This window comes from Ananas comosus, linkage group 17, assembly GCF_001540865.1.
Source record: "Ananas comosus cultivar F153 linkage group 17, ASM154086v1, whole genome shotgun sequence".
NCBI classification, from domain to species: Eukaryota; Viridiplantae; Streptophyta; class Magnoliopsida; order Poales; family Bromeliaceae; genus Ananas; species Ananas comosus.
Window position 1 is genome coordinate 9,819,017 of NC_033637.1, and position 14,336 is coordinate 9,833,352.

Genomic DNA, 14,336 nt, shown 5'->3' on the forward strand with positions numbered 1-14,336 from the left:
TACAATAAAACGTACCCAAATTCTAGTATATTTAGGATTCCTACTCTAATAAATATTTAAATTTATATTTCGTTTATCTCCAATAGATTTAAATATTTATCCTAATCTAGTTAGATTTATACTCTAATTAATATCTAAATTTTAATTTATCTCCAACAGATTTAAATATTAATTCTTATCCAACTAGAATTAATCTACAAATCTAACCAAATCCTAACAGCCGGTAATTAACATATTTTGTACCATTCACATAACTATAAATTTATTAAAGTAAGCAATTAACTTAAATTTTAGGGTAAGCTTCATATTGCATCTTTGTGGTTTAGCTCATTTTCACTTTGCCACTACATGGTTTAAAAAGTTTCAGTTTGCCCCCACCCCTCCTATAATTTGATTTTTATTTCACCAAAACACTCTATGTGAAACAGGGTGGCAAACCGAAAATATTAAAAAACTCACAATATAACAAAGTGAAAAATATACTAAACTGCAGGGAGGCAAAGTGAAATATTTTAAACCGTAAAGTGACAAAATAAAAATGAGCTAAATCACAGAAAGATAAAGTATAACTTTTTGAACTACATGGTGACAAAGTAAAAAATAAGCTACACTACAGAAAGGCAAATTGAAGTTTATCCTAAAATTTTATATCCGAAGAGCCATCAAATTATTTAAATCAAACAAATTAAAAGATTGAGTACTAAAATCAAAATTTTAAAAGATCGTACAGTGAATCGAAATGACTAATAGCTAGTTCATATATCTATTTTATACATTTTTACTTTAATAATCATTACAACTTTAATCAATTAACTTTTAATTATTGTTGTTTTATGGTACTTTTGTGACTATTCCCAGCCCAATGTCACTCCTAACTTTATGTGTCGATCAACTTTCCTAAATTTACAAGTACTATATGGGGGGGTTGGCTTTAATTTCTTTATTTATTGTTATATAGTATCCAATGTAATTGAAATTTATAGTACAATTGTGTGGTATATTAGCTTCATCTTAATTGATTTTTTTTTTCTTTTTTTTTGGTTGGTAAAAATGTACAACGAGTCCCTAACCTTTAGTACTTTTGTAAATACGTCTTCGGACTTTTAATTTTCGCAATTAGACTTCGCAAAATTGATTCTCATAAATTTCTATCATGTCATATCCTTGTGGGGAACCAAATATTAAATTCTCAATTCCTCATGCACATTCCTGTAAATTTTAAAAATGTCACAAGCCCAACATGTCCTACTAGTAAAGGGATAATTGCATATACGTACTACTCAAAACTTCTGAAATAGAGAAAATAAAAATAATGGAATTAAAGAAAGTAATATTAAAGCAATAGAGGCAATTGCTTATATGCTCCAGCAAAGTTTCTGACTTTTCTTATTTATCCCTCTTAGAAGGTTAATATTAAAAAATATTTTTTGAAGATTCCAAGGCCTTTCAAATATATCCCTAAAGTTAAATTTTATTAGTGAACGGTTAGGAACAGCCATTCTCTCTGTAAAATTACCTTTTTACCCTTTCTAATATATCTTTCTATTATCACCAATTTTTCTTATTTGTTCTTACGTTATGAGTAAAATAAGTATTTTTATTTTTTGCCCTTTTAGATTATATGCACTTCTATCGTCATTAATTTTTCTTATTTGTCGTTAAATTAAGGGCAAAATACGTATTTTATTATTTTTTAATTATGATAGAAATTTAATCTGAGATGACTTAACGGGCACTAACAGTAGGGATATTTTTGAATAATAGAGAAATATATGATGGGTATATTTAAAACCAAAAAACAGTAGGAGTAAATAAAATATTTCAGAAATTTTGAGAGGTATATAAGTAATTATCCCGAAACAATATGATATTCGTTTTAACATTATCATATTTTTGGTAAAATCAAATTTCCACACTTTTTCTAACAATATCAATCCAACATTTCATTCTCTTCTAGTTATCAAGTCTATAGATCTTCTCTTCCTATATTTACTCCATGCAAATCAATTCTACAACTAGATCTTCTAATTAATAAGGTGAAGAACAAAACCAAAAAGGAGGTGAAAAAAAAAAAAAAAAAAAAAAAAAAAACTAAATTAAGAAGCCCACACTTACTAGTTATCCATGATGACCCAAAATAAAACCTAGGAATTACAATCCTTTTACATCTATAGTAATTAACCCTACACAATCTTAAGAAGGCTTTAGTTGTTCTCCCTATCAACAACCAACCATATATGCTACAATTTATCAGCAATTTTTCCGAGCGCATCCGCGAGTTTGTTGAGAATGACTAGCAAGCTATTTGTTTGATCCTTCCTTTGCTCTCTATCCAATTGTGAGTTCAAGTTCTGCGCTTCGAGTTGCGCGCTCAGCATTCGACTGTTTCTCTCGAGCACGTCGATAAGTTGGCTTTCGACGTTTGTTTCTCCCTCGTCCGTCGACGCTCGTTTTCTCTTGTGCCCTTCGTTCTCGGTGTCGTGAGCTGGTTGCTTATCTTTCGACGTACCTGCATTACTAGAAGAACTAATTTAGTACAAGATACTGAAGAAAGAATTCGAATCAAAAAGTACGTCGAAATGACATCCATTTCAGTACATGCACTAGGTTTTGCGCAAAAAAACTATGTCGAAAACTAGCATCATTAGTATGAAATTATAGCTACAAAAGGCACTTAAATATGTTTATTTCTCGATATTTTACCATGGATTTTGCGTATATAAATTTCCTGTAAATATGCGAAATTGCACAATTTTGTACTAGAATTTGCACGCAATAAAAATATGGCATGTCTATTATATTGTGGTTTTTTTTTGAAGTAATTAAAAAATAGGTTGATGATCATGCCACAAGGAATAAAGAACATGGGTATATATATGTATAATTTGCTATTTGAAAATTTTCCATTACCAAATTTTTGAATGAATCAAATTTGTTTAACATTTAAAGTTATGGATTATCGACGTAAAAAAAAAAAAGAAAAGCTCTATTAATTATCTTCGGTCAATATGTTTAGTGCTTTTGTTTAGTGCTAAATTAGCCAAGTCCGAGCAATGTAATAAGTTGCTAAGATGGATGCTACGTACCTCATACTGATTAAGTTCTCGCTTAGAACATATTTTTAATCTATTCCGAGAAGCAATTCGATCTCAAATATTTTGGCGACCAAAACATTTAGAGCTTTCGCTATTAGTTCTGATGGTAAGTTAAACCAAACTTAATTCTAAGTCACAAAAACAAGAAGTTCATTTTGACGATTAAGTGACGGATTTTAATGAACTCGTGAGGTGCATGCTTCTGCAAATATCTTTAATTATTTATTTTTATTTTTCGTTTTATTACTACACGCGACTCGACTCAAAAAAAGCTTCACCAAAGTCCTAGCTGAACCACAAAGGTCCTAAAATTTATCGCTGTGAAAATGTTATTTATAAAAAATTAAACCTATGCAAACAATACAATAACTATGAAATTAATCCTGGTTAAGCAGTGTCAATTACAATCCTTGTGGTGCATTAACAGGAAATCATTTACGCTAATTAGCTTCAGCAGTTCAACTTGTTTACGTCGTCTAAGATAAAAACTAACTTCAAATTGGAAAAAGAATAACAATATATAGCACAAAGCAACTATAACTACTATAAAATAGTAGTATTTGGAACAAACCATTACCTGGCTCAATGCTCTCTTGGTGAGGTGCTTCATATTTTTTCTCTGCATCTCAAAAGAAGGCAAGTAATCCATTAGGGCTGAATTAGAAATAATGAGAAGGATTTTACCATATCAAGAAGGTAAAATTATATGGTGAAATGTGCCCACTCTCTATATAAATTTTAAAACCTATTAATTAATTCAGCTACCAATATACGTACTTTAGTATAGGTGGATAAAATACTCAGCTTGAAACTAAAGATTCAAGGATTTGAGCTTTTTGGGGCTAAGGAAGCTTACGAACTACATCAACGTGAATCATATGAAATACTCTGTTCATGAAAGTTGAAATAGATAACAGCGGGGGCATGAGTGAATTGCACCACATCAGTATCAGAAATTGATTTTAAAATTATTTTTCAAAAAGAGGATTATGATCTATACTCGAGCGGGATCTAATTCGGGCCGGCTTGATATTTTTTTTTCATATGTTTTATGTCAATTTTTCTCTTTTTTTTTTTTTGTTTAAAAAAGAGAACAAAATTAGTAGAATTTCAATTATCTGTATATTAGCTCGAATCCGTCCTTAAATAATTGTTGCCAGTTAGACATGTTTACCTGACCCACCTCATATCAATGGGCCCAAAAAATGATCAAGTTCTTGTCATATTTTGAGTAGGAAATTCTAATAGAGAAGAGCCATCAAATTCTAAAAAGGTTCAAAAACAAATAAACAAATAAATAAATAAACTCAAACACCATGTTAACTAATTGCAGCTTCAAATTGGAAAGTTTCTAAGGTGTATATTATATATATATATTATATATATATATATGAAGGAAACACTTACCAGATATTGGCATGGCCACCACCGGCACAGCCGCCGCAGTCGCCGTGGTGGGCGGCAGCACCGATCTCTCCTCCGCCTCCTCTCCGCCTCTAGCCGCGGCTGCAGTGACCGCGACAGCTACTGCCTCCTCCTCTTCACTGTCGGAGAACAGCCCGTCCTCCGCCGCTGTCCTTCCGCTGTCGAACACTGCCTCCTCCACCTCCGCCTCGCCTCTCTGGCCTGCCATCTCCGTCTTCTTCTTCTCCTCCTCCTCTTTTCTCTGCCGCCGCCGCCGCCGCTCTCTCCTCCTCCTCAATCTCCTCGTCTCTTCTCCTCCGCGACGCTGCCTGCGCGACGCCGTCGAGATATTCGTAGACTCCCGGTCGAAGAACCCGGAGCCGCCTCTCCCGCCGCAGATATATCCTCATCGCCCAAAACGACTCCCCCCTGTCGCGCCCCTTCGCCTCTCCCACTCCTTTATCTCTTATAATCCCCGCCAGATTGCTTCCACCCGCTCTCCTGCACTGCCCGCCCCCGGACACCCCGTCCGTCCGCAGTACCGCCACCGCCGCCCACCATCGGCTCCAGCTGCTGTCTGCCAACCCGCCGCCCTCCGCCGCCGGCCGGCCGCCCCCCCTCCCGCCCCCCCTCCCCTCCACCACCTTCTTCCCTTGTATCAGCACCAGTATCTCCTGCCTCGTCCACCGCGGCAGCCGCGGCGGCCTCCCGCTGCCTCCTCCGCCTCCGCCTCCGCCTCCGTCGTATCCGTTCGGCCCCACGGCGTTAGCCATAGCAAGCTCGCGAATGAATACGAATAAAAGATACCTAGCTAGCAATATGACAAAGACGACGGTGAACCGCAATACCTAACGGCGAGTTAACGGAGAGGAGGTGGGAGAGAAGAGAATAGGAAAAGGAAATGAGGTGGGGAGGGGGAGACTTAATTAATTAGGGGGGGAGGCCACAGGGACAGTGGGGGAGGCTCTAAATTAGCCTAGTCTTTAAATCCCTATCTCTGTGAGATCATTAGAAACATTATTCCACACCATAATCCCTTTTTAAATTGCAGTATTTTTTTAGTAATAAAATTGGAAATTTATATGGGTGGAAGGTAAGATCTTCTTAGGGATGTGTGAAGAAACAAAAAAAAAAAAAAATTATTGCCTGCACCTAGTGCACCACACTCCAAGTTACATAATACATGTAGCTAGCCCATGGGCATGCATCTCTCCCACTATATATTTACTTTCATAATTCCTCATTCCTAGCTTATTATTTTCAAATCGAAAGCACTTTTTGAATTCAAAAAGTGAAAAAAAAGAAGGGTTCCACTTTTTAGTGGTAGAGATTTGGAGAAAATAAAAGAATTAAAATCCTTTTCAGACATCGTTTCAATATGAAGATTCGTACGACATAGTAAAATTGGTTTTATATATATATATAGATATTTAATTGGTATAACTATTACAGAAATGGTCGCCTTTTTAGAGGTTTGATATAAAAAAGATGAATAAGAAGGAAGAAAAAAAAAGAGAGAGTGCGGTGTACGACCGACGTGGTGCGGCGAGTGCAAGCAATAATCTCTCCTGGGAGAGAGGGGGGGAAAGAGAGCTTGTATTTCTCTCTCTCTCTCTCTCTCTTCTCTAGTGGGTATTTATTAATAAATATGGGAAAGCTTGAGGGATATCCCTTTCCTACCATGGAGTTGATAAGGCACCACCACCCTCCCTCTACTATTCCTACTCTCTTGGCTAATAAAACCTCCCCCACTCCCCTTGTTTAATTTGTTTATTTATTAGGATATTTATGCTTTGGTTTCATATGTGGTGTGTACTAAATATTGGGATTTTTCTTTTTTTTTTTTTTGGGTAATCATCCACTAATGACTCTTGATTAGATGGGAGGGTAATTTTGTGCTTTTGGTGGGCTTACCTCTCTCTCTCTCTCTCTCTCTCTCTCTCTCTCTCTCTCTATCCATAGTATCACCATAAGAAATGCTTTGGAGTACTATTTCTCAAACTCATTTTCTACCTAGCTCCCTAGCACTACTTTCTTTCTCTCTTTCATTTTTTGAGAGGAAACTCTAACACTTTTAGTCTCATTTATTTAAGAGTATTGTTCATTTTTAATTATATTTCTTAGCTTCTTATTTCATGTAAGTTTTAAAACGACTTGTCTATTCTGAGAAGAAGTAATTAATCGGTCATTTCTGACTAAAACAAGAAGCTAAAATATTAGTCCCACACGTATGTTAGTAAGATTTTTATTTTTTGAAGAAAATTGACGATTTTTCGAGTAGTTCTACTCAAATTCTATTGATTGTATTAATTAAGATGGTTTAATTAAATATAAAATTTTAGCAAATACATAGCTAAATTTTACGCTTCACCTTTCATTTTCTTTTAAGTAGGAACCTAGCCTTTTATTTGAGAGATCAACTGCACATATATATATATTAGCTTGATACATTTGACCTAGTGCATGGTTTTTCTTAATGAGGTTAAATTGTATTAGTAGTGGATGTACACCCTTAATTGTTTTGGACAGGTTCAAATTGTGAGCTAGAGCTAGCCCCTCAACACTACCTCACATAAATTTTCACTAGTACGTGCACACATGCTTGAGTTTTCTTCTTCTTATATCTTCTTTTCTTTTTGAGAAAAATATAGTACGCCATCTGCTTCATTCATAAGGGTGATAAATTTAGTTACAAAAAGTGAGGCAATTAGGCCTCAAAGGGGACCAGCCGAAAAAAAAAAAGTATTACAAACGCCAAACACAAAGGCTAGAACATAGATGGTGGACTGTAAAACTAGCAAAATAGAGCCCAATCCCTCACCAAACCTTTAATCCGTCTGGCAACAGTCAAGGGATCCGAGCTAAGCTTCTGAAATAACAGCTCGATCGTTTCTTTCCGACCAAATGGTAACTTGTTTCTTCGTAATTATATCTCCTATGGGGTGGGGGTGTGGTTGATTGCCAACTTTGCCTTACTAAGGGTGACCATAAACACTAGCTTATCCTTTGCACCCATGGCATGGATTTCTCATGCCACATTAAGGCTAATTAAGCATATCAAGAAGCACTTTTTCAATGAGGTGATTGGAATCACTAGGGGTGGTCACAATCTCCTTGTGACAAGAGAGGGATGGGGGAGAGGGGGGGGACCAAAGGGAGATGCCCTAAAATTTGATGACCGCTTCAGCAAGGTTGGCGCGTGTAATTTCGCCCCCTTTCGTGGGGGGGTCTAGCCCTATTTAAAATCATTTTCCGTTCCTTTCATGTCCATTTCATTTAGAAACTTTTCTTATAGGCCTTCTCCGACTTTGCCCTTTCGATACTTGGAAGGTATGATAGAGTCCTTATGGAGCCTTATACAAGTCAATAATATCTCATACATGCATGATATTTTCTTCAGAGCTAGATAGACAAAATTAGATGCACCATACAAATTATTCTTCTAATTAATCACCTTCAACCCTATATATTATTACTAATCCTTTGTTGCAAGTTAAATAAGATCAGTTAGAGCTGTAACAATATTTGGATTTTTCGATTCGATTAAACGCCTTTAACTTGATCTATGCAATTGAGGACCATTGAAATGGTTTTGCTGTGGTAGTCCACACCTACCATGCACTTAAATATTGGTTTAATAAATTAATTGATTGGGCTTAAAGGGTATTATGTCATCCTACTCAGCAAATTTTCCCTGTGTAGGGTTGTTTAGTGGTAAGATATGATTCCTTGCACACTAAATATGAAAGAACTATTTTGATATCTCCTTTTAGGTAAAATTGTATAGCCAACCCCTTTAACTTTATCATTTCGAAATGGCCTCCTCGACATTATTCGTTTTGCTTGACACCCCTTTAACTTTTAAATTTTATGAATTTAACGGTTTAAGCTAGCCCATTAAACATTTGAAATTATGTTGAACACCTGAGTAATTTCATTTAGTTTAATTACTTTTCAGAAATGAAACTAGAATAATTAGCTATTGATAACTATGGAATCATTGAAGTTAACCAAAAATATTCAATTTAACTAAGTAGACGATTATGTACGTTAAACCTATCGATTAACTAGTAATAGTTAATGGAACTACTGATTTAATAAAAATTTTCAACTTAACTAAATTAGAAATATTACAAGTTACGCAGGTGTCAGCTCGGAAAAGTATGTTTCAAAATGCCCTATAGTTCTGTATGAATTAATAAATTTTTACCTGAGTTCTTATTCTAAAGTGGTAATGTTACAATATAAAAAATAAAAAGAATGGGTGACATAATTATATTACAAAATAAATGAGAGTTGTGGGGTGTCTTAATTTGCTAATGCCCTGCTGTAGTGTAGGTGGCTACAGTTTATAACTTTAATAAATGGGTGGATTAGAGCCACCCAATTAAGCATGGGGATGGATTTGGTGGTAATAAAATGATTTGGAAACATTAATTGGTCCCAATTTACAGAATCCCAGTAATTAAAGGATGGGGATTTTTAGGGTTTTGGGGCAAGAAGAACCATATCCATCTCTTCTTTATTGGATTAGATGCATTTAGGTTTAAAAAGGGCAAAAATCTACTTGTACAACACCTCATAGGGGGTGTGTATATCTTATTCCTCCACCACCACCCCCCCCCCCCAGGGGTGTAAACGAGCTGAACACGAGCTGGCTCATTAAAGTATCGAGCCGAAAAATTCAACTCGTATTCTACTCGTTTATTAACGAGCCGAACACGAGCTGGCTCACGAACAATAAATTAAAAAGAATTAGATTAAATATATATATATATATATATATAATAAAATAAATTTATAAAATCTTATCCATTAGACTTTGATCTAATGTTGAAATTTACATATAAATGGATCTTTTTATAATTAAACTGCATTTATATTTTTATTTTGCTAAAATTAAATATAAAATATATATTATATGTAATTATTTATTTATATATAAAAATATAAATTAAATAAATTATATAAATAATAAAATAATGTATTCAGCTGTTATCGAGCCGACAAGACGAGCTGAGCTGATCTCGTGTTCGGCTCGTTTACTAAACGCGCGAGCCGATCTCAAGCTCATTTCGAGCCAAACACGAGCCGGCCGCGAACAGCAAGCTGGAATTGCCGACGCCCTAACCCCCCTAACCAAAGGGGGGGTGTATATATCTTTTTGTTTGATTTTATGGTTTAATTAGAAATTAGCAGTTAATTATTTTAATTTTATTTTGCTATAAGATAATCTAGACTATTAAATTTGATGGAATTATTAATCAATTTGATTAAATTTTCAATTCATTTGGCCAAATCATTCAATTTTTTTCAAAAAATCATGCCATGATCTCTTTTTTCAAAAAAAAGTATAATCCTATATAATTTGATATGCTGGTGCAATACTTTTTTATTTTGTTATCATGATTGGTTTGTTTGCAATGTACTCTGAACACACGTGATAGGTAACAACTATTATTACTATTTTTTTCCTTATAATCTTAGGAATAAAAGCAAGTTGCTTCCAAATTTTGTCATTTGTTGTTAAACAACTATATATATATGGGATACAAAAATTGCAAATATATTTCTAGAGTTAAATTTTGTTAGTGAACTGCAATTGTTATCTTTGTGAAATTATTATTTGCTCTTTCAAATATACCCTTCTATCATCATCAATTTTTCTTATTTACTTTTAAGTTAGGGACAAAAAAAGTATTTTTATTTTTTACCTTTCAAATATACTTTTTTACTATCACCAACTTTTCTTATTTATCTTTAAGTTAAGGACAAAAGAAGTATTTGATTTTTTTTACCTCTAGTGAAAATTTAATCCAGATTTAACTGAAAAACTTAACAGGTACGTACTAATAGCTGAAAAACTTAAAAGGTACTGAAAAACTTTGTTTATTTGCTTTTAAGTTAAGGGCGAAAGAAATACTTTTACTTTTTACCTTTTCAAATATACCCTTCTATCAGCACTAATTTTTCTTATTTGCCTTTAAGTTAAGGACAAAAGAGGTTTTTGATTTTTTTTTAACTCTAGTGAAAATTTAATTCGGATTTAATTGAAAAAATTTAACAGGTACTAGTAACTGGAATATTTTTTAATAAAGGAAAATATACCATCTGAAATAAAAAAAAAGGAGTGTTTAGAATTCCGTATAATTGGTGGGGTCTTCATACAATTTTACCAAAATGGTGGGCACCGCCTATGATTAATTTGGCTCCGCTGTGTACAAAAGCATTTGGGTTATTTGTATACACGTCCCTGCAAATATAGTGAATTGCAGATATATCCCTGCAAAATCGAAATTCCATAAGTTGTCCCTGCAAAAGTCCAAAGTTATGCAGATATATCCCTGCGGTCAACATCTGTTAGTGAACTTTTTATTTTTTAACAGTTGAAGCGTGAAATGACATTTTTGCCCTTACAAATATATCCCTCCAAAAGTCCTAACTGATAAACATTTGCAAAAATATCCTCGCAAAAATGCCAACAGTCATTTTTGTTCTTTATAAGTGAAATGTCCATTTTGCCCTCACAAATATATCCCTCTAAAACCCAAAGTAATAAAGTTGTACAGAAATGTCCCCAAAAATGACCCTAACGGTCATCTTCTTCCTCTATAAATTCATCACTCCATTGCAACATACCATATAACTCTTTTTTTGCTCTTTTCTCCTTTATTGATCCACTATTTTCCTTCTCTTATTTTGATCTGTTAAATCGCAACAATTTTATTTTTCGATTTTTTTTCTCTTCTAATATTTTTATGATGAGTGAAAGATCAGCGGATTCTTCTTCGAGCAACCAAATCCCTAAGTGCGATTGCTTTAAAACTTGTAGAATTTGGGTTTCAAAGCAATCGCACACTAGAGGTCGTCGGTTCTATGGGTGTCCAAACTGGGGGGTAAGATAATTTCTTTTGCATTATCTGCAGTATTTAACCCTAACTTTAGTTTCATATTTTGCAGAGTATTTACTAATTAGTTTCATATTTTGCAGAGTAATGAGCACTGTAATTACTTTGGTTGGATTGATGATGCACACCACAATACTGTTGACTTAAAATACCAAGTACAAGCATTTCAAGAAGCAGTGGAGCATCGTATTCAGAAGTTAGAAAAGAAAGCTTTATTTCTACTTAAGTTGCTTGTATGTTTAGTATTGATTAATATCTTGTTTAGTTTGACAATGTAATGTGAGTGATAATTGTACTTGTTGTAATGCAAGTGAATAGAGATGTGTAAGCTTTATTTCTACATACATTTTACAGAGTAATGGAAGCATTGGAAAAATCTGTTCTACAAAGTATCCAAAGTCAATATTGTTCCATACAAACATAGTATCCAAAGTCAATGTTGTTCCATACAAATATAGTATCCACTGTCAATGTTGTTCTATACAAACATAGTATCCACAGTCAATATTGTTCCATACAAACATAGTATCCACAGTCAAACCAATACAAAGTCAAAATGATCCACAAAAGTAGAACCAAATACAACACATATCTATTCAAACCAAAACAACTGCTATTCAAGTTTCAAACCAATACAAACTCAAAACTATTGCATCAAGTTTCATATCTACTCAAACCAAAATATTGCATACAAATCATCCAAGGGTCTCATTTCAAGTACCCACTATTTCGAATTGAAGTATGCAGAGACTGATTGTGCACAAGCATCTAGAGGCTGATTACATACAAACCAAAATATTGCATCCAAAGGCTGATTGCATACAAACCAAAATACTAGATACAAGCATCCAGAGGCTGATTGCGCTTCAAGTATCCACCATTTCAAGTATCTACCAAAATACATCCATTCAAATCTACCAAAATAAGGCTTTTACTACATCAACTATTTTTCTAAACCAAATCTTAATTTTCTAGAGAACCAAGTGCATCAATTTCACTTATAGCACTTCCTTGTTGGGACTGCAAGTGTTTTGATCTCGATACTACCCTTTTTCCTCTACGCCTACAGTTTTTATATAGTTACTATTGTAGCAAGGAAAATAAATTTAAAGTGAACATTGTTGGTCAGTATAGTACCTTGTGCGACTGCTAATACTTGCTTGAGATGGTGGTTCAGAGTGCGGATTCCCTGCTTGAGATAGTTCTGTAGGCTATTGATTCGTTGCTTGAGATAGTGCTGCAGCAGGCTGTTGATTTGCTGCTTAAGATGGTCCTGCAGCAGGCTGTTGATTCGCATTGACAGGGTTCTTGCATGTTTTTGCACGGTGGCCTAATTTATTGCATCTTTTGCATCGATGCCTCTTCCTGATTGTCATCTCGTCTGATCCTCTAATTCGCTTGTTTCGAGGTCTTCCAGCTGGCCTATTTAAAATAGGAGGTAATACACGATGACCGATGTCAATCTTTACTCATTGATCACAACTAGGTAATGGTGCAATGGAACTAGCATAGGCCTCCTTATATTTGGCCACTGTAAAATATGGGTGCACATATTTTTCCCACTTTTTATGTTTTAATTTACCTATTACTGCCATTGCATGAATGCATGGCACGCCTTTCACTTGCCATAACCTGCAGCTACACTATGTTTCATGTAGTCTCACCTAAAACCTTGATTGAGGTCCAATCACTTCTGCTGAAAATTCATCACTCCATAGCACCTCATATTGACCCAAACCCTAAAATTGTGACGATGGATAGCATAAATAAATTAGATTATATCTAATAAAGAGGCCAAAGTAATTAGACTATAGCTTAAAGGTAAAGAAAAAATTAGTGTATGTCTACCGCGAACGAACCGGCCCCGCCGTAGGTTGTTTCTAAGGCGAGCGGTCATTCATGGTAGAGATTAAATTTGTTTTATGTTTTTATTTGAAATCAGGATTATAGGTTCATGGCTTCCAACAGACTCAAGAATCTGTTGTTAATTATCCCACACTTTCGGTGTTAAGGAACCCTCGATTAAGAGACCAAATATAAAGTCTGATAATAAAAGAGACAAAACAGGCAAATAAAATTTTATTGATATGATTTGCCGTTTACATGGCTTAGCAGGGGCATACCCCCACTGTACATAAATTTTATAAGACTTGGTAGTCGATTGAAGTTTTGATGCTTAGTTTAATGACATGGCGGTCGGGTTCACCTTGGTTGTATATTCCAAGGTGGAGATGTGACTAGACCTCAAGTATATGTATTGAGGTCGGTCGAACTAGATGCTAAGTATATGTGTTAAGACCTAGTCGATATTAAACTCTATGTATTAGAGTCTAATTGGCTCTAAGTATATGTCTTAGAGTCCGATTATATTCACCTTGTTGTATGTTCCAAGGTGGAGATATGGCTAGACCTCAAGTATATGTATTGAGGTGGGTCGAATTTGATATTACCCGAGAGTAGCTAATTCCTGAGTGTATGTATCAGGATTAGCCGAGTTTTCACTCTAGTTATATGTGCTAGAATGAAGATCTTATTAAGCCCTAAGTATATGTATTAGGGGTAGTCGGATTTGAGCTCTAAGTATATGTGTTAGAGCTCGATTGGATAAGGATTTCACTCTAGGTGGATATGCTAGAGCAAAAGGCTGACTAGAACCTAAGTATATGTGTTAGGACTAGTCGAGCATAGCTTGACTTTCACTCTAGGTATATGTGCTAGAGCAAAAGACTGACTAGACCCTAAGTATATGTGTTAGGGTTAGTCGAGCATGGCTTGACTTCCACTCTAGGTATATGTGCTAGAGCAATAAGACTGACTTAAACCCTAAGGTTATATGTGTTAGGATTAGTCGGACCATAGTTTTGTCTGCCGAACGAACCGGCCCCGCCGTAGGTTGTTTCTGAAGGTGGAGTGGTCATTCATGTAGAGA

The 14,336-nt window shown here is 34.9% G+C and overlaps 1 protein-coding gene across 1 annotated transcript; it reads right to left on the minus strand.

Moving 5' to 3' along the window:
* On the minus strand, window positions 2,077-6,130 carry LOC109722908 (trihelix transcription factor ASR3). Its single transcript, XM_020251086.1, has 4 exons — window positions 4,840-6,130; window positions 4,503-4,721; window positions 3,675-3,714; window positions 2,077-2,514 (listed from the first exon to the last, which is right to left on the minus strand). Exons 1-4 carry the CDS (start codon window positions 5,270-5,272, stop codon window positions 2,241-2,243), a joined length of 966 nt encoding a protein of 321 aa, XP_020106675.1. The 5' UTR covers window positions 5,273-6,130; the 3' UTR covers window positions 2,077-2,240.

Excerpts from the sequence above, each read along its gene's own strand:
- LOC109722908 (XM_020251086.1), bottom strand. The coding sequence starts at position 5,272 with ATGGCTAACGCCGTGGGGCCGAACGGATACGACGGAGGCGGAGGCGGA. Across the intron at positions 3,715-4,502 it reads GGTGGCCATGCCAATATCTG|AGAAAAAATATGAAGCACCT; the intron begins GTAAGTGTTTCC and ends TTTGAGATGCAG. Across the intron at positions 2,515-3,674 it reads CACCAAGAGAGCATTGAGCC|TGCAGGTACGTCGAAAGATA; the intron begins AGGTAATGGTTT and ends TTCTTCTAGTAA.